The 18,548-nt window shown below is 36.4% G+C and overlaps 1 protein-coding gene across 3 annotated transcripts in view; it reads right to left on the reverse strand.

Moving 5' to 3' along the window:
* ACVR1C (activin A receptor type 1C) overlaps positions 1–18,548 on the reverse strand; it is a 73,640-nt gene that overhangs the window by 38,575 nt on the left and 16,517 nt on the right. For all 3 annotated transcript variants that reach the window (XM_045187461.2, XM_045187460.3, XM_045187459.2), the window contains exon 2: positions 4,928–5,158. In XM_045187461.2, coding sequence (XP_045043396.1) covers positions 4,928–5,158 — 231 coding nt within the window. The remainder of the gene's footprint in view (positions 1–4,927; positions 5,159–18,548) is intronic.

An 18,548-nucleotide genomic window follows, 5' to 3' on the forward strand; every position in this document is an offset into this window, starting at 1 on the left:
TTGGGGAAATGATGTAAAATTTACATCTGTGCGTCACAATGGAAACATGTATAAAAGTCACTCATCTAAGGCTTTGGGATGTAGTAGTAAAACATATAAGAGGATTTTTAGGAGGGCAAGAGTGAGTTCCTACAGTGCTCCAATCGCCAAGTTACTGGGGAACCAGCAGAACCCTAGAGGAGTGGGGAGAAAAATGTCACAAGCTATATTCAAGGTAGGAACTTTGTCGCAAAGAAATGAAGCAAGATCCCAATCATTACACACAGGAGCTAAGGACATGGAAGGGACAGCTGATATATGACAAGACTGAGTTACTGCATCTACATCAAGAGAGCCACCCACAAATGACCCCGCAGTCTTGGGTGATGAGTGAATGAGCCAAAGAGGCAAGGATCCGCTTGGCTTCCAGCTGGAATCTCAAAGGAAAGTCTTAGATTTTCCACAGCCTCTTCTGATCACTTCCCAACCTTTCCTTCTTTAGCCCATGAAAGTGCTGCAAAGTACTAAGTACTGCAAAAATCTCACACTACCTATTTTTTGACACCAGGAGATTCCCACTGCCTCTCCAATCTGCTGCTGTTCCAAACGCAGCCCGTACCTAACCCTTTAGCACTGCCCCACAGAGAGAACAACCTGCCGCGAGATGACTGCACGTGCAATCCTACTCCTTTTCATGTCAATTTACCGCACAATGCCTTTGAAAGAAACAAGTCCTTGGATTAAATTTAAAAAATGAATTCAATCAAATATCACATAGGGTTAATAACTGGATGGACAACACATATCTTACCTATTATGAATGAAAGTTAAAGATTAGTTAATGTAGTCCGTAATATCAATAGACTAAACAAGAGAAATCATGGGACAATCTTAATAAATTCATGAGAATACTTGAAAAAATTTAATATTTGTTCATGATTTTAAAAAAACCTTTCCCCTAAACTAGGAATAAAATTAATTTTCCTCTATGATGACAGGCATCTCCAAAAAACTAAATGAAGAGTGAAGACATTCCTGCCAGGACCAGGAAAAAGGCAGTCTCACCGCTCCTAGGCACCTGATGGAGTGTCTTCGCCAGTGCAAACGGCGAGAGGAAGAAATAACATACGGAGAGATCAGAGTGGAAGATGTAAAACTGTCTATTTACAGATGATGGTACATGTAAAATTGTCAAAAAATCTGAAAAAATCTACTAAAACTAATATAAGTTATTTTCACGGGCTGGTAAGAAATATGGTGAATATACAACATTAGTTTTTCATATACTAGCAATTAAGATTTAGAAATTAAGATATTAAAAATACCATTCATGATAGCATCCAAAAGAATGTGATACTTCGAGATAAAGTCAATGAATAATGTATAAGACCTGTTTGCTGATAACTATAAACCACCACAAAGAGTAATTGAAGAATAACCAAATCAATGGAAAAACATACTATGTTCATGAATCATAAGATTTATTGTTAACGTAACTATTCTTTCTAAATTAATCTACTATATATATTCAATTCATTCCAGTCAAAATCTCTGCATGTGTTTTCTAAAAATTGTCAAGCTGATTCTAAAATTTAAATAGAAATGCAAAGGATGTAAAATACCCACATCAATTCTGAAAAAGAATAAAATTGAAAGGATCACAAGACCTAATTTTAATACCTATTATAAAGCTACAATAATGAAGAAACTGAACATAAACCTAAATGTGAAAACTGAAATGTTAAAAATTTTATTAGAAAATATTTTTGACCTTTGGATAAAGACTTCTCAATTAGGATATAAAACAATGAATCATGATAACAATAAAAAAGATAAAATATACTTCATAAAATTTTAATCTACAAAAGATACCTTCAAGTAAACAAATATCAATTCACAGGAAAAATAGTCACAATATACACATCTGATGAAGGACTTACATTCAGAATATATAAAGAACTATTAAATTCAACCATAAGAAGATAATTCAATTTTTAAAATGTGCAAAAGATTTGTTACTCTGTAAAGGAAGATACACAAGTGTCCAACATGCACATGTCCAATCGAACGTCATTTGTCATCAGGGAAATGCAAATTAAAACCACAATGAAATGCCACTACTCTATATCACTTGAACAGCTACTATTTTTTTTAAAAAATGATTATACTAAGTGTTGACATGAATATGGACCAACTGGAACTGCCATACATTTCTGCTGGAGATGTAAAATGTTATCAGCAATGTGAAACTCTTAGGGAAATTGTATTTATAAAGTTATATGTCATCTAACCCTGCTGTGCCACTCTTAGGTTATTTTCTCAAGAAAAATGAAAACATCTATCAAAAGACTTGCATGTGAATGTTCATAGCAGCTTATTTATTGTTAATAACATTCCAAAAATGGGAATTACCTGACTGCTCATCAGTGGGTGGATAGATAAAACAAAAAACAAAACAAAACAAAAAAACTATAGGGTATTCAAACAATGGGATATTACCCAGAGTTAAAAAAGGAAAAAGGCATGTCTATACCAGTGACATGAATAAACCTCAAACAACATGCTGAGTGAAAGAAACCAAATGCAAAATAGGTACCCTAATGACTTCTTTTATTTGAAACTTTAGGAAAAAATAAATCTATTGACACAGATGGAAAATAAATCAGTCATCTAGCTTTAATGAAAGTGGGGATTGACAGATCATTCTGAGGTAATGGAACTGTGGTAGTGGGTGTATATATGTGTCAAAATTCATCAAATTGTCATTTAAAATGTGTGTGTTTCATTATATCTAAATTAAACCTCAATAAAATTGGTTTTAAAAATGAAAGACTGGTTCCTGACCATACTTGAGAGAAGGACACAGACTTCTCAGTAGTGAGGCTGAGTTTTTGTTGGGCTGGGAAGAATCTACATACCAGATGTCCTAAGTGCCTTTAATTTGCCCAAATACCCATGAACCATTTTGTCCTCCAAGTCCTTTTATTACAGTGTAAGTCCTGTCTTCTACCCCTACCAAGTGGCAGACTGCGGTCTTGCAAGTAATTCATTATTTGGAAGGCATATTTAAGAGACCACTACCACAGACTAACGAGGAGATGTCCTTCCTCTCCTTAATCTTTTGGATCTTGGTCATGGGTTGCACTATCATCAAATATAGGGATCCTTCACTTTTGGGTGTCTGTGGCCCACAGGTAACCAGGGGGGGAAATGTAAAGAAAAAACGGTGTCCAGAATAGATGCCAAATCACTACCACATCAGGACTCTAAGGAATCTGAGAGAGAGCAAGTGTAGTCCAAAAGGCAAGACTGTGAGTAGCAGGATGAAACATGCCAAGTATGACTCTGAGGCTGCAATATACAGGCAATGCCTGACCGCACAGTCTTCCCCAGAGAGCTGGACAAGTGCCAGTGGTGGTGCATGAAAGGGCCTTAAGGATTCTGGAGGTGAATCGGAATGGTAAACCAGACTTGACAGTACACAGCGTGATCATTTCTTCTCTAGTTCTCTTAATTTTTTCTGATTATGTATCAAAAAGCCTCATTTTGTGCCAGTATGCCTTTAACACCTCTTTCTTCTCTCTGTTAAACAATAAGGAAATACAAAATATACCTACCTGTAATGCAGAAATATGTTTAATTTTTATGTAGTTGTGTATTTATGGCAAGTAAACTGGCTTTTCATTTGTGGTAGTGATTCCAAGGTTCTGAATAAAACAAATGTTTTTCAGTAAAAAAGGGAGGACAGCCAATTTATTTTAAAAATAGGTTAAAATACTATAATGGAATATTGATATGGAGATATACAAACACCTGAGATTGGATAGCAGTACCTTAAAATGTTAATTTATAAGAAAGAGTATGTGTCTGTATATAGATGCTAACATATCAATAAGCTCTGAATCATTACTATATTAATAAATATTGAAAAGAGTCATTAACATGATGTTTTCATGTCATGAGTTGGGTTTTAGTTTGAATTACCTGCGCTTTAATATCTCTCGAAATTTCAGATTCAAGACTGCTGACAAAAGGTGAGATTAAGATTTTTGACATTTTAAGAATTGGGATAAAACACCATGAAATTGGAGGAAGGCAAAAATATATCTGAACAATAATATCTTTCTGCAGGAACCTAATCAACAAAATGAACAAGCAAGCAAAATATAACCAAAGACACCGAAATTGAGAACAGGCTGGCAGGGACCAGAGGGGAGAGGGGAGGGGATTATAGGGGAAAAGGGTGAAGGGTTTGCAGGAACAATTATTAAGGACACGTGACAATAACAAGGGGGGCTTGGAAACAGGGAAGGAAGGTGGGGAAGGCTGGGGTGGTGGGGAGGGGTGGGGGGAAAAGGCAAAAAACTCTATTTGAACAACAATAAAAAAATAATATCTTTCTGCTAATGAATGTTCCCACATGAATGTGGGCACATAAAGAAGCCATGCAATTGAACAACAATAACAAAGGGGAAAAAATTAAAAGTAAATAAAGTCTTGAAAAGAAGAAGTCATGCAGAAGGCGTCCATAACAAAAAAGATTCTGTCTCCATAAAAGTTGTAAATCTATAATTTTTTTAGTTTCATTCTTTTCTTTCTTTTTTCTTTTCCTGGTGTACACTAATATGTCTTTCCTTTAAAAGAGGTCATAAAAATTTACATTTACTTTAGGTCCATTAATCACTGCCAAAAATGCAATTAACATGGACAAATTTTTTTCAAAATTATAATGCTGTTGTCAAGGTTTGGGCAGTCTTGCACAATTTTAAAAAATCAACCTCGGTTAGGCTTTAGAGGATTTTACCAGTCCAAAGGAAAAAATAAAAAAAGAGAGAGAGAGAGAGAATTGTAAAACAGATCATATTTAAAGAAACATAAAACAGGTTGATCTCTACCATGTGTATGATTTCCCAAGAGCATTTGGAATGAAGAGAGATAAGCCCCTCACCTGTGGGAAGGTGCAGTGTTATGTTGTTGCAGAAATCCGTGAAGCAGCACTCAGTTTTGGTAACGTTGTTGGAACTGTGACAGAAGACTTGAGCGTTCAGTTCTGGGAGAGAGACACAGGACTTGATCACCTGTTCTTTCCCATTGGTTAGCATAACGGAAGCCCAGCATGCTCCTTCGGTTTGGCAGGTAAAGTTTGAAGAGTCACACAAAAGACATACACACTTCAGTCCTGAAAAGTATAAGGCAAAAAAGCTTTAAGATACAAAAGATCTTCGTCATTCAAATTTGTTTCATAATACTTAAGTGTAGAAATTCAGTCTTCATGAAAACTGAGATAGGGATTAAACAGACAACACTGCATAAACACATGATAAACATAGTAACTCCCTCTCAGTCACGTGTTTTGTTAAACAGATTGTCCGATCATCATTTTTTTGCTTGTATTTTTTGTGAATTTACTACTTTTATATTTTAAAACATTTTTTTCATCCATGGTCTACATCCCTCCTCCTTAAGTTCATTCAGTCAGCTCGTTCCTAAATCACCAGCTCCTATGAAACACTGGAAAACAGTAACGCAGTGACCAAGGAGGGCTGGCCGGCGTTGCTTGTACGACACTAAGTGTGATTACAGCAGCTGTGCCCCCAGGCAATCCAGTTCATTGTGTTCATTCTCTCTTACTGCTGTGATCTTTTCAGTGAATGTGCTAAACACAAGCCTGACCATAGATACTCACAGCTCTAAAAAAAAAAAAAATAGTGTGATTCTTTACATGTGCATTCTGTGATATTTAATGTTGCCGCGATTGTCATAGTACCTTTAAGACACTGGTGAGCCATTATACTTCCCCTCTTCGCTTAAAGAACACATATTAGAAGAAGAGTCATTTGAACATAGGTCATGACCTTAGGCAATTTTCTTTAATGAGCATGTCTATTCAACAAAGCAAAGCACATCAACTGTAGAATTTCATATATCTACTGCAGTAAAACTTTCAAAAACTAGATTGTGCTTTTTAAATTTGTTTGCTTCACAAGTCTCCTCCACACTCCCCACTTCACACACACACACGTTAATTAATTTATGCGTTCCAAGTGATTCTGTTTTGATGTAAAATATCTTTCAGCCAGACAAGTCCAGAGGTTATTTAAATTGTAATTAATTACATTGTTTTAAAATAGTACAGTCTTAATAAACCTTTTGTATTTTTACTTTAGTAAACTTTTTCTTAAATCATAACTGCCCCCCCTGCCATTACCTGGGTATCCAAAGTTTTACCATGCAATCATTTTCATTCAGAGGAAAGTCTAAATTACTAGTCAAATTGGAGCTGATTTTATACCTACAAAATATTGTATGCATAAATGGCAATTAATATACTCAACTTCAAATACCAATATAAGAACAGATATGGGTAACATTTCTACATAAGTAGAGGATAAAGAAAGAAAAAAATTACATAGTGATTAATGGAAATTATCTCTTCTTTTTGATAATTTTTCTCAACTACTACAATATCATCCCCATAAACATCTTCATTCTTACATGCTAAGAGAAATACAATCATAAAATAAAATACGATTTTGTAATCAACATTGAACGAAGCATATGGCTCATTCTTCTATTGATTCCAGCGGTGATCGATATCAATACCCGATGTTGTTGATGTTTCTGTGCTATGAAAGAACTTTACAATCTTGATCGATTGGGCGTCAGGAGAACTAGATATGTAAAATCTAGGTGATTTGCATTGTAAGTCACTTTCTTTGCATAAAAGAAAGGTCATACAATGGGGATCCATTCACCCAGGTGTCTTTTGAAATTGAACTCTCTGGCATCTTCCAAGCAGACGAAGGCCTTCAAAGTTAGTTATGCTAGCTTTGTAGTCTTGGGCATTACTAGCCCCGCTGTGCCTCCATTTCCTTATATGAAAGATAAAAACATACTTTTTCATAGAGTTGTGATGAAACAAATTAACCTGTGTTGTTATGAAGAATAAATTAATGTATGTAAAGTCCTTAGAACAGTGTCTGGTACATAGAAAGTGCTATGTAACTATTAGTGACTATGTGTCTTTTCCTACTGGAGGAGATAAAGCTTGTTGTCCTATGCAAATAATCAAAATATATTTGTAATCCATAAAGGAATGGCTGAATAAACTAGGGTTCATAGGTCACTTAAAAGGCATAACAAGGAAATATATCTCCTTTTGCTCTGCCGAGTGAGTTCAATTTTATCATTCTTTTAGTTATTCATGCTAGAACCTAGATAGACAGTCCCACAACAGGGTAGTGTCTGGTGATGGTCCAGATAAAGGTCCAGGGAAAGATGGAGGCCCCAGGCCCAGCTCTGTCTCTCACTCTCGGATTGACTCTGGAGATGAGTAACCTCACAGGCTCTCACTGCCTTCCTCTGAAAATGAGAAATAAACTGGGAAAGGGGAAGTGATCCAGAAATCTTGAAGTCACACATGGTCCCAAGATTTTATGACTTACAAATTTACAATTTATGGATTTTCACAATCACAAAATATGGAAAACTCTTTGATATAAAGAAACTGACTCCACTGTGGTTATTCTTCAATCGCATATTTTAAGGGGCTGAAGTTGGGAAGAGTAAGTCTTCTTCCATTCTTGATCCGTTTGTTACTAGACTCATCAGAGTCTCCTGGAATTTTCTATATCCAAGAGAAGCCTAGCCTGGAAACCAAGGCAACTGAGGAATACGGACCCACTGAGTGACTACAGCTTTAAATAGTCAACGGCTACACGTGTTAGTTTTTCATGTATTTATCATTGTGTGTAATTCCCAGTGCAACTGTGGGAGTTACCTGTCACTGTCTTCATTTTATAGGTAATGAAACAAGGCCCAAAAAGATCAAGTGACTGAATCAATGTGGCCACTAGACTACTCAAGCCACATTGCTTCTATTTTACCAAAGCTGGTATTTTTTAAATGCGGACAGAAACCATTCTCCCACCTCATTAGTTTCTAGAAATTGTGAATAAAAGGTAATTATAAGACAGCAGAGAGAAATTAATAGTCAACTAACAGCTGAGATTTTGATCTGTATTGTCCTAATTACCTTTTTAAACATTTGATATTTTTAAATGAATTCTACCTACCTATTTTGTGAGGAGACAGGTGGTCCAATAAAAGTCAAGAGCACATGCCTTGCATCGAGCATAAATAACTTTATCTTTCAGGTTATCTGAATTTTGCATTAAGTGTAAGCTTCTAAGTACCTAACCTGATACTTTCTCTTCGAAGCAATATTAGCTCCTTGTAAGAATAATTACATACTAGTTCTCATCAAGGAATAATATGGACACTCACTAAATGCTTAACAGGCTATAAAATTTCCGTCAGTTTAAAGTAAAAAGTATTAATCAGAAGAGGAATATAGACCTAGGTAATATAGTTAAGACATAGTAAATGACACCTTATTTTAAATGTTGCACAATGGAAAACACTGGCAAAATTGCGAATTTGTTGACGATTCTCAAACATCTGCTAAATGTTCTCATTTATTCCAGGTCAACTGGCAGTACTATAGCCCTGACAGAACAAACAGCAAATTAAAAGGGCCTAAGGTGTATATCTACCAGACAGCATATTCAATCTTGCCTTTTTCACTTCCCACTGATCCACTAGGTGGTCACATCTTGTACATAATTAAACCACATTTATGTCAACCATCCCCAACACAGAACCATTGTGTTGCCAATTAAAATGTAAGGTGCCATTAGTGATTAGACTTATGCTTTCATGGTTTGGGGTTTTTTTTAATCTGCTGTTAAATTAGTCGATTATACTAGAATATTCCATGACAGGATAAACCTGCTTGCCATCAGACTAGTCCAGCCTTACGTTTCTTTATTTTATACTTTCCTGGTATATTCTACTTGAGTCATATGGAAATAGACAGAAAATGAAGTAGAAGAAGGAGGTAATTACCCGTAATAAGGAGGTCTGTTAGATTTTCCCCCACAAGGAAGACTGCACTTTCCCTGTGTCTCCTCCCACCCCTTTAATTATCCCCTTTTCCCCCTTTTGCCAATTAGTCTGTAAAAGCCAAGACATCTGTTACCCACAAGACATCTGTTACCAACCTGAAACCAGCAGTTGTGCATATCCCTAATCATCCCGAAGCTAACTTTTCCTACATATATGCAGGTGATGGCAAGCATACTCTGGTGTCCAGAAATATAAAAACTATCAGACTGCAAAAAAAGAACCAAATTTATTGATTTGCATTTATGTGCTGTTTCTATTAAAAAGTCAAAATTTTCTTGAGAAATATTAGTTGTTTTGAATTAGATATGATTTGCAATAAGTTGGTTTTCTATTTCCTAGGTTTCCTCCATTTGGGGTCTATATGATAAAATATCTATTGCCCAGGGTGTTACATAAATTTCTAACACATACCCTTTCCCCTTTTCCATCAGTTGATTCAATTTCCCTAATTTTAGAGCAGGTTAGTAAACACACAACATTTTTTAATTTCAGAAAATTCTCAAATATGACCTGCTGAATATGTAATCTTCATCATTTGCAGGCTTCTGAACTAACAAAATGAACAACTCAAGTTCATCAGTGTGCTGAATCTGAGAAGTCTGGCAACAGGAGAGAAGCCAGACAACTAGCACTTGCGGATGTGAGTCAAAGCCAGACGTGCACAAGAATCTCAAAATCTGCAGGCTGGATACCCAGGGAAGAGTTGATGGTGCAACTCAAGTCTGAAGGCAGTTTGGAGGCAGAATTCCCTCTTCTTCAGGGGACCTTGGTTTGTTTGTTTTTTCTCTTAAGAGTTTAAACTGATTTGATGAGGCCCACCCATTTATGGAGTGTAATCTGCTTTACTCAAATACTACAAAATCTAATCCTAAAAATAACTTCACAGACATATCCAGACTGGTGTTTGACCAACTATTTGGCTACTGTGGCCAAGTTGATATATAAAATTAACCTTCACAAGCATTGACTACATGGCCAATACTAAGGTTAAGAGATAAGGAAGGGACATAGAAAGGAAAGCCAAAAGAGCACTCCCTAAAGGTATTATAGAATTAAAGGACATTATGATAGTGTGGTAAACCAAGTCAGGGATGTGTACACAGCGTCTTTGGACAAAGAGGCTGAACACTGGTTGATCCAGCTGGTGTTAGGGGCAGAGGCTTCCCTCCCCTTCCAAAGTACCAGCTCCACCCTACTCTCTAAACAGTCCTCAAAGGCCCTCCAGTCAGCCCCCATCAGCCTGGGGAAACCTCAGCAGTCCTTGCCCACCCTTCAGTGGGGAAATAGTTCTGGCTGTGGGGCTGAAATGTATGGGCACTAACCTGCTCCCAATTCACCATCGGGTTCTTGTCACACCCATTCCCCAGGTGGAACTCCACTCTTCGTCCCAGCAGGCATCTTGGTGTCCTGAGCCACCTTCCCTGGAGTTGCAGGTTGGGGCTCCGAATCCTCCCCAAGCACAGGGTCCAGGGGCTTCTGCCTCTTCATTGCCTGATTGGTTTGCAGGCCCTCCCCGGGGTCCCTGGGAACCCCCAGGCTTTCAGCTGTGCATTGGCATGAGTGAACTCCAACCCCCGTCAGCTTGTGGCTGGCCTCACCCCCTAACCACCCTTGAGAGACTTACTTGTTGGACGATTTCCCAGCACACCCAGATACTACCTAGCAACAGCAAGGACAGGACTCTGGCTACTTCTTACAGAATGACCTCCGCTCTGGAGTAGCATTTCTCAAGCGTTTTTTAAATTTGTGTCTCCTTAAAATAAACATAAAAATCTCACATCCTTCCTTTTCTTTTAGCTGAGATTTTGAAATAAAACACACAGCTTGGCCCTGACTGGTGTGGCTTAGCGGGTTGGGCGTTGTTCTGCAAACCAAAAGTCACAGGTTGGGCTCCTGGTCAGGGCACTGTCTGGGTCGCAGGTTTGTGAGAGGCAACTGATAGATGTTTCTCTGGCACATGGATGTTTCCCTCCCTCTCTTTCTCCCTCCCTTCTCCTCTTTCTTAAAACAAATACAATCTTAATAAAATATATAGTTTGTCTAGAAACAAATCAACCCAGTTGTCATTTGAGTGTGCTTTGTCATTGGTAAAGTGGCCCTCTGCTCTCCCACCCCTTGAATATATCACTGCTCTAGCCTTGGGGGATGGCTCTGAAATTCACTGCCTGCTAGATTGGAATTTTTAAAGAGAAATCTCTTGCCTGCACCAAAAGATTCTGGCTGTCCAAATACAGCTGGTGAGTTCTTTCCAAATTAGAACACGAAAAACTGATAAACCCATAATACTTATTACAATTTGCCTGTTAATTTAGGTCCTATTGTCATGTTGATCTTCACATAAAGTCATACTTGATAGCAGTGTCACCAGATTGGGGGATTTCTCTGACTAATTCAATTTCGAAAATAATTTTGGAACCCAAACAAGGGCTGGACTACATATTTGCTCTCCCAAGGAAAAACACTGGAGACTTTCTCCTTGGGAGAGGAAAAAAGAAAAGCACCCTCTATTACCATCACTTCAAAAAGACAGGGTATTATAATTCCAGCCAAATAAGGAAGGACATAAATCTCATAATCAAGGACTGACTTTACCAAGATCAATGATAACTTTTTAAGTTTTCAAGTGTTGAAAAACATAACTGTCCTTATAATGTTAGATTTCTTTTGTGTTTTTAGGATACAAATAGTGAATCGGGGGACTGACGGTGCATCCGAAAGAGGAGCTTCATGTCCAACCTGTTCCTGTACTCAGTTTTGTTCGCGCTGAATGGCCACAAGCCACATAGGAATGCTCTCTAAAATAGGAAAAGGAAATCTTCCACAGTGCTGTTTTTACTCAATGTGGAATATTCTGGAAAACGTAAAAGCTGAGTAATAATAGCCACCTACCCCAAACTGCAAAGAAAGCTGATAGTAGCAGATTAGTTGTTTGGCTAACAAGGAACTTCTGTTTTGGGAATTGGCAGCTGGGTCTTCTAGGCTCGGCTCAATGAACTCACGTTACACAAATGTGTAACGGGGCTCAGAGCTTAACGCTGTAATTGACCAGCCTGCTCATTTTGGTCTATTTTACAGGACTTAGAGTATGAGACACAATTTTTGGATTATTACAGGCTTATGCTCAATATATTGCTTGTCAAATCTACAATTATTTGATGATACACTCCCGATCTGGAACATACCATACTGCTTTAATATTCTTCCCGTGGGAAGTCGTGACCATTACAACCAACTCCTGAAGGATACAATTCCCAGCAATATCTTGAATCTGTGTAAAGAAAAGAAATATGCAGGAATTCTGACCCAGTCGGGTGTATTTAGGGTCCATGTTTGGAGACCTAAGGTTCTTTACCTGGTACTATGAAATGTGAACTTTGAGGCTTCTGTGTCCTCAACTAGTCCAAGAAAGAATTCAATTAGATGATCTCTAATTGTTCTGAATTCTATGACCCTAAGAAATGAATGTGTCCATGGCCACCATGCAGTATCAGAAAGAACACTCTAACTACACACGCAGAGAACAAAGAAGGTGCTGGCCTGAAATTAGAGTTTACAGTAAAAACTGTCAGGACAACACCGTATCGCTCTGACAGAGACTGAGGGGAATAATCTGTCCATACTTGGGAGGTCCATGAAGTCACCAAAGTCTGGTTTTGTATGTTTAATCTCCATAAACTAGGGAAAATATAACCCAAATGAGAGAGGATCACAGAGAATTTGGTGATAAAAGTAGAATGTGACACAGTGCATGTATTTGGGAAAGATGGAAGGAAATACAACAAGTTAATGATAAAAAAAACATAGAGTTTTAAAAGCTAAGGAAGCTCTGACTTGTTTAAAGGAGACAATTAAAAATAATAAGTAAAGAAAAAATTAAGTAATCAACAATGAATTGTCAAACTACAGGGCTAAAAGAATGTGCAGATAGAAAAAGACACAAAATTATCTCAAGTTTATAATGAAAGTAGCAAAGGAAATTGAAAAGTTAAACTCCTCAAGAGTTCTCAGGGGCTCACTTGTCAGAAATTTCTCTCACAATCTACAGTTATTCATTTATATAATCAGATATGGTAAGGAATAGATAATTATTAATCTAGTAATAAAAGGAAACTATCCAAAGTCAGAAGATGATCTAACTAAAAATAGAATAGAAAGTGAAAAGTTGAAAGGGAAGGAGAAGGGCAAATGATATAAAGGAAAGTTTTTTTTAAGACTAATTCCAACTGGGCCTCTTTCCAACACTGACCCCAAGACCAAAGGTTTAGCTTAGATACTCTGAAGAACTCATACTGTACAAACATAAGAAGGGCGGCATCTCCTGCCCCTCTATTCAGAGAAGGTGGGTGGCAGTGGGAACTGAGGATAGGAGATAAAAATTTTTAAACCATAATTAAAAAATATATATATCAGACTTCTAGAATTATCAGAGCTGCTTTAGAAGTTGGATTACATGGTTTTTCCTAGAACTGTATTTTCCTTTTCTTTATCAAAGCATTATTAAACAAAATAACTACTCTTCTGCAGCAACATATATATATTTCAGTACATAAAAATGAAGAAATATAAAAAGAAATGGGAGGATCTCAGTGAGGTCTCAAAGAATTCATATAAGCCACAACAAAAGGCAAGTGAAAGGCAGGTTGTCCTATCTGAGTTTTGCTACTTCTCTTGTGATAAGCCAGTGTAAAACAACAGAGAACAAAAATTTAAAAAAAAAAAACCAATAGCAAAGAGACAAACAACAACCTCATCCTTGCAGCTCTGTTCAATTGAGTTTAAGCTTGTTGGGACTCAGCAAGGCTCCTGTTGTTCGGGAGACTCTGCATTTGTAGTTGGAATCCTGAGCCACTGCTAGACTAGCGGTGTGGCCTGGAAAGTGACTCCACCTCTTTGAATCTGACCATGCACCAGTAAAGAACAGATAACAGTTCCCATCTCCAAGGAGTCTTATGTGACTAAAATATATTTTAGACACACAGCGGACATTAAAAAAATTAAGCTCCTGCTATTACAAGTTATGAGCTGTTGAAAGCTCAACATTCAAGGCCCAAACAACACTCCTTAAAAATAACTTTCTTTGTTTCTGACAGTCCTTTCTGGCTTTGATGAACTTATTCTTTGATAATGACATTGCCACACTAAGGTGATAAAATCTGTATCTCCAAAACAAAATAAACAATTTTTGTTAAAAAACTTAAAAACAACAAAACTTTGGCATGTGAGCATGATCAAAGAGTAGGAGTCGCCAAACCGGTGACTCATATTGGCTACTACACCTCTTTTTGCTTCACAGTCATTTGAGTTTGACAAATAAACTTGGAAAAGACAACTATGCCAATAGAAAAATGGACAAAGTAGATGAAAAGAAAAACTGTTGATAAACACGGAAAGCTTTAATTTCAGTAACAATCAAGGCAGAAAATTAAAACAAAGACATAATTTTCATTTGCCAAACTGGAAATTACAATATGCAGAAATAGAAAGGGAGGATCAATTAAATTTTACTTTTTACACACTTGGTGGAGTATCAATTAATTTAAACTTCTAGAAGTACAATTTGATGTATTTGTCTCGAGTCCTTAAAATATTTGTGATCTTTGGGTTGTATTTCCACTTCCTCTATATCAAATAATTAAAAAAACAAAATTTTATTTCAAATTTCCACTGCAGAGCTATTATTCACAAAAGTAAAAATGGCAATACCTAAATGTCCCTAAATCAACACATTTAAATTAATTTTGATAATCCATATGATGGTATAATATCCTGTTTTTAATAATATTTAATTAGAATGGAAATTGCTCACCATAAATATGAAAAGTAGAATTAGAGAACACACATGATATGATCTCAATTTACATATATATGCATACAAATAAAGACTAAAGAGAAATACATCAAAATATTAATAGCAGTTATCTCTGAGGTATCAAACAAAAATGATTTTTACATTTTTCAACATCTTTCCCTAATTTCCTATAATGGGCACACATGAATGGTATAATCAAAAAGTAATGACAATATTATTTTGTTGAAATCACTTCTTGCTCTTTCAAAATATTTAATTCACAGGGAGTCACTGAAGATATCACAGGGATATTTCCAGTTAACTCTTCTACACAGACCTTTAAAATAACACAGATGATGGAGTCTGGTAAACACCCACAAGCTCGCTGCCATGTTACCCCGTAGCTCATAGCAACTCTATTTTAAAGACCAAGAACTGGAATTTGTGGTCTCAAAACAGGCTAGCATATTGGAAAGCAGGGCTGCCCCTGAAAATTCAGATACCTAAGTATCACAGAATGGCTCCTCCTCTACACTGAAAACTTACCTGATATCTGGGACAAAAACCAACAGACTAGCCTACCCTGATGATATTTCCATAACGTCTCATCTCATTTTGTAATTTGTCTTGGAAGTGGGTTAAAACAGCCATAGTGACTTTCCCTGACTGTGTAGAAGACAATCAAAAAAACGCTGACTGCCCACTTTGTGCATGACACCGTACTAAACCAGGGGCACCTCAAATCTGACTCAGCACAATGAGGTTTCTTAATGCATTAATGAGCTTGTGTATAGACTGCAGATGCAAGCAAAATTCTCCATAAGCAAGCTTATTGCTATAGTAAACCAACTAAAAGAGCCCAAACAGCCCATAAGTGCACCCTTGTAGGTGATAAATGACCTTTCATGTTGAACCAAATGCTTTTACCTAAAAGAGCAGGTGAGTAATGCTGCATTTACAAAGGGCCTTATCTAGGTATGGATAATGTCCCTCAGTTGTAATTTCCTTTACTAAGAGAAGAAATTACTACTCCATACTAATGAACAAAGCGTAGCCTAACTTACCATATTTTGATTTCGCTTCTGTCTACTTTGTGTCATTTTACAGACTGAAGATTATATATGCAAAACACATTTTAATAGGTGCAGAAATCCTTTACATAGAAGTTATATGACAAAAGTAAGTCAAGTATTTATAATTTTAAAATATTTGTGTTTGTATAACCAATGTTTTAAATGCAAATAGTAAACAAATGGATAGAAAGACTTACAACATAAAGCATCCACCCGTCTAGTGACCCACAAGTCTCACTTCCCAGAAGCACCCACTTTTAACCATTTTTGTTGTTTTTTAGGACATCGCCTAAGGACAATACCTCTAAAAATACACTAGTGTTCTTGACAAACTAATCTGAAACATAATCTGCTGACTTCCTGATTTATGTAAGGCTAGTTCACACACCTGCACTCCAATTAGGGGAGGAGGTTCAAGCTTGTTGGGATATAATTTACATATGCTAATATTCATTCTTTCTGTAATCGTCTTACAAAACACAACTGCGGTTCAGTCATCCCTCTCCCTCGTTTCCTCATACAGCCTTTTGCACAACCCCTCCTACCACCCCAGCCTGTGGCGAGCAACGATGTTTTCTGTTTTGATAGGTTTTGCTTCTCCAGAATGAGAAATGAAGGCAGCTTGTTGATTTTGGCTTCTGTTACTTGCCTTAAGGCATTTGAGAGTCATTCGTGTTGTTGCATAAATCAATAGTTCATTGAATAAATATACAACTGTTTGTTGATCCATTCACTGGTTCAAGGATGTTTGGTTTTTTCCCATGTTTTGTGGATTAAGAATTAGCCTGTAAGAAAAGTTAATATACAGATTTTATATGAAATAAGTTCCTTTTTTTCACTAAAAATCTAGGCGTGGGATTAGTATGTTTAATAGAAAGTGTGTATTTAATTTTATATAAAATTATCAGTATTTTCCAAAGTGCCTATACCATTTCACATGTCACCAGCAATGTGTGAGAGTTCCAGTTACTTAGCATTTCTGTCAGCACTCGGTATTGTCATCTTTATTTTTGGTTTGTTTGTTGTTTGAGGGTTGTTTCAATTTTGTGTTAGCCATTCAAATAGTATGCAGTGGCATGTCATTGTGGTTTTAAAAAGCATTTGCTTAGTGCCTAATGATACTGAGTACTTTGGCAGGGTGGGGGGGTTCTATTCATATATCTTCTTTATCTGTCTAAATCTTTTGCCCACTTTTTTCCTTTTTTACTCAGCACTATTTTTTTCAAATTACAGTTTACATTCAATATTATTTTCTATTAGTTTCAGGTGAACAGCACAGTGGTTAAACATTTCTGTAATTCACAAAGTAATCCCTCCAATAATTCTACCTACCTGGCACCATACGTAGTTTTACAATACTAACGGCTGTGTGCCCTGTGTTGTACTTCACATCCCCATGACCATTCTGTAACTACCAATTTGTACTTCACAATCCCTTCGCCTTTCTCAAGCTCCCGAAAGTCCTCTCATCAGGCAACCTTCAATTTATTCTCTGTATTTATGAGTCAGTCTCTGTTTTGTTTGTTCATTTATTTTGTTCTTTAGATTCCACACATAAGTGAAATCATATGGTATGTGTCTTTCTCTGACTGATTTCATTAGTATAATACCCTCTAGGTTCATCCATGCTGTCCCGAATGGTAAGTGAAATCTTATTTCATTGTATAAGGGTACATCTTCTTTATCTGCTCATCTATTGATGGGCCCATAGTTTGCTCCCACGTCTTAGCTATTGTAAATAATGCTTCAATGAACATAGAGGTGCCTATGTCTTTTCAAATCAGTGTTTTGAGTTCTTTTGGATATCTACCCAGAAGTGGAATTTCTAGGTCATAAAGTAGTTCTATTTTTAATTTTTTGAGGAACCTTCATATTGTTTTACACAGTGGCTTCACCATTCTGCATTCCCAACTGTGCCCTAGGGTTCCCTTTTCTTCACATTCTCACCAATGCTTGTTGTTTGTTGATTTATTGATGACAGCCATTTTGACAGGTGTGAGCTGAGATTTCATTGTGGTTTCAATTTGCATTTCTTTGATGATTAGTGATGTTGAGCATCTTCATATATCTCTTGTTTTGCACACTTCTTACTGGCTTTTTTGTTTTCCTTATTGTGTTCTGAGAATTACTTATATATTCTGATCCAAGTGCTTTCATCTGTGTCCTGCACGTATTATCTTCCAGGCCGCAGCTTGTCTTTCCATCCTCTTGACACCATCTTTCAAAGTCTTTCATTTTGACGAAGTTCAATTGATCAATATTTTCTTTTATCGAATATGCTTTCAGTACTGTCATCTAAGAAATTGTATAACCCAACATCAAAAGATTTTCTTTATTCAAAGTTTTTATACTTTTAGATTTTATTTTTATGTCTATGAGTCATTCTGAGTTAACATTTATAAACATGTAAGACATGTTTATGGGTTCTTTTTTTGATTGCATATTCCAACATCATTTGTTGAAAAGACTATTCTTCATTAAATTGCCTTTTACCATTTTTTAAATAAAAAGAACAATTGATCATATATGCATGAGTGTATTTCTATTCAATTAATCAATACACTTCTCCTTTTGCCCATAACACACTATCTTAATTACTATAGATTTTTGGATTCAATTTGATAAATTTTGTTGAAGATTTTTGCATCTGTATGGCAGAAATTAATCTGTGGTGTTATATATTTATAAATACATATAAATATATAAACACATATAAACATATTTATAAATATGTTTTATAT

The sequence above is a fragment of the Desmodus rotundus genome, chromosome 2, assembly GCF_022682495.2.
Source record: "Desmodus rotundus isolate HL8 chromosome 2, HLdesRot8A.1, whole genome shotgun sequence".
Classification (NCBI taxonomy): domain Eukaryota; kingdom Metazoa; phylum Chordata; class Mammalia; order Chiroptera; family Phyllostomidae; genus Desmodus; species Desmodus rotundus.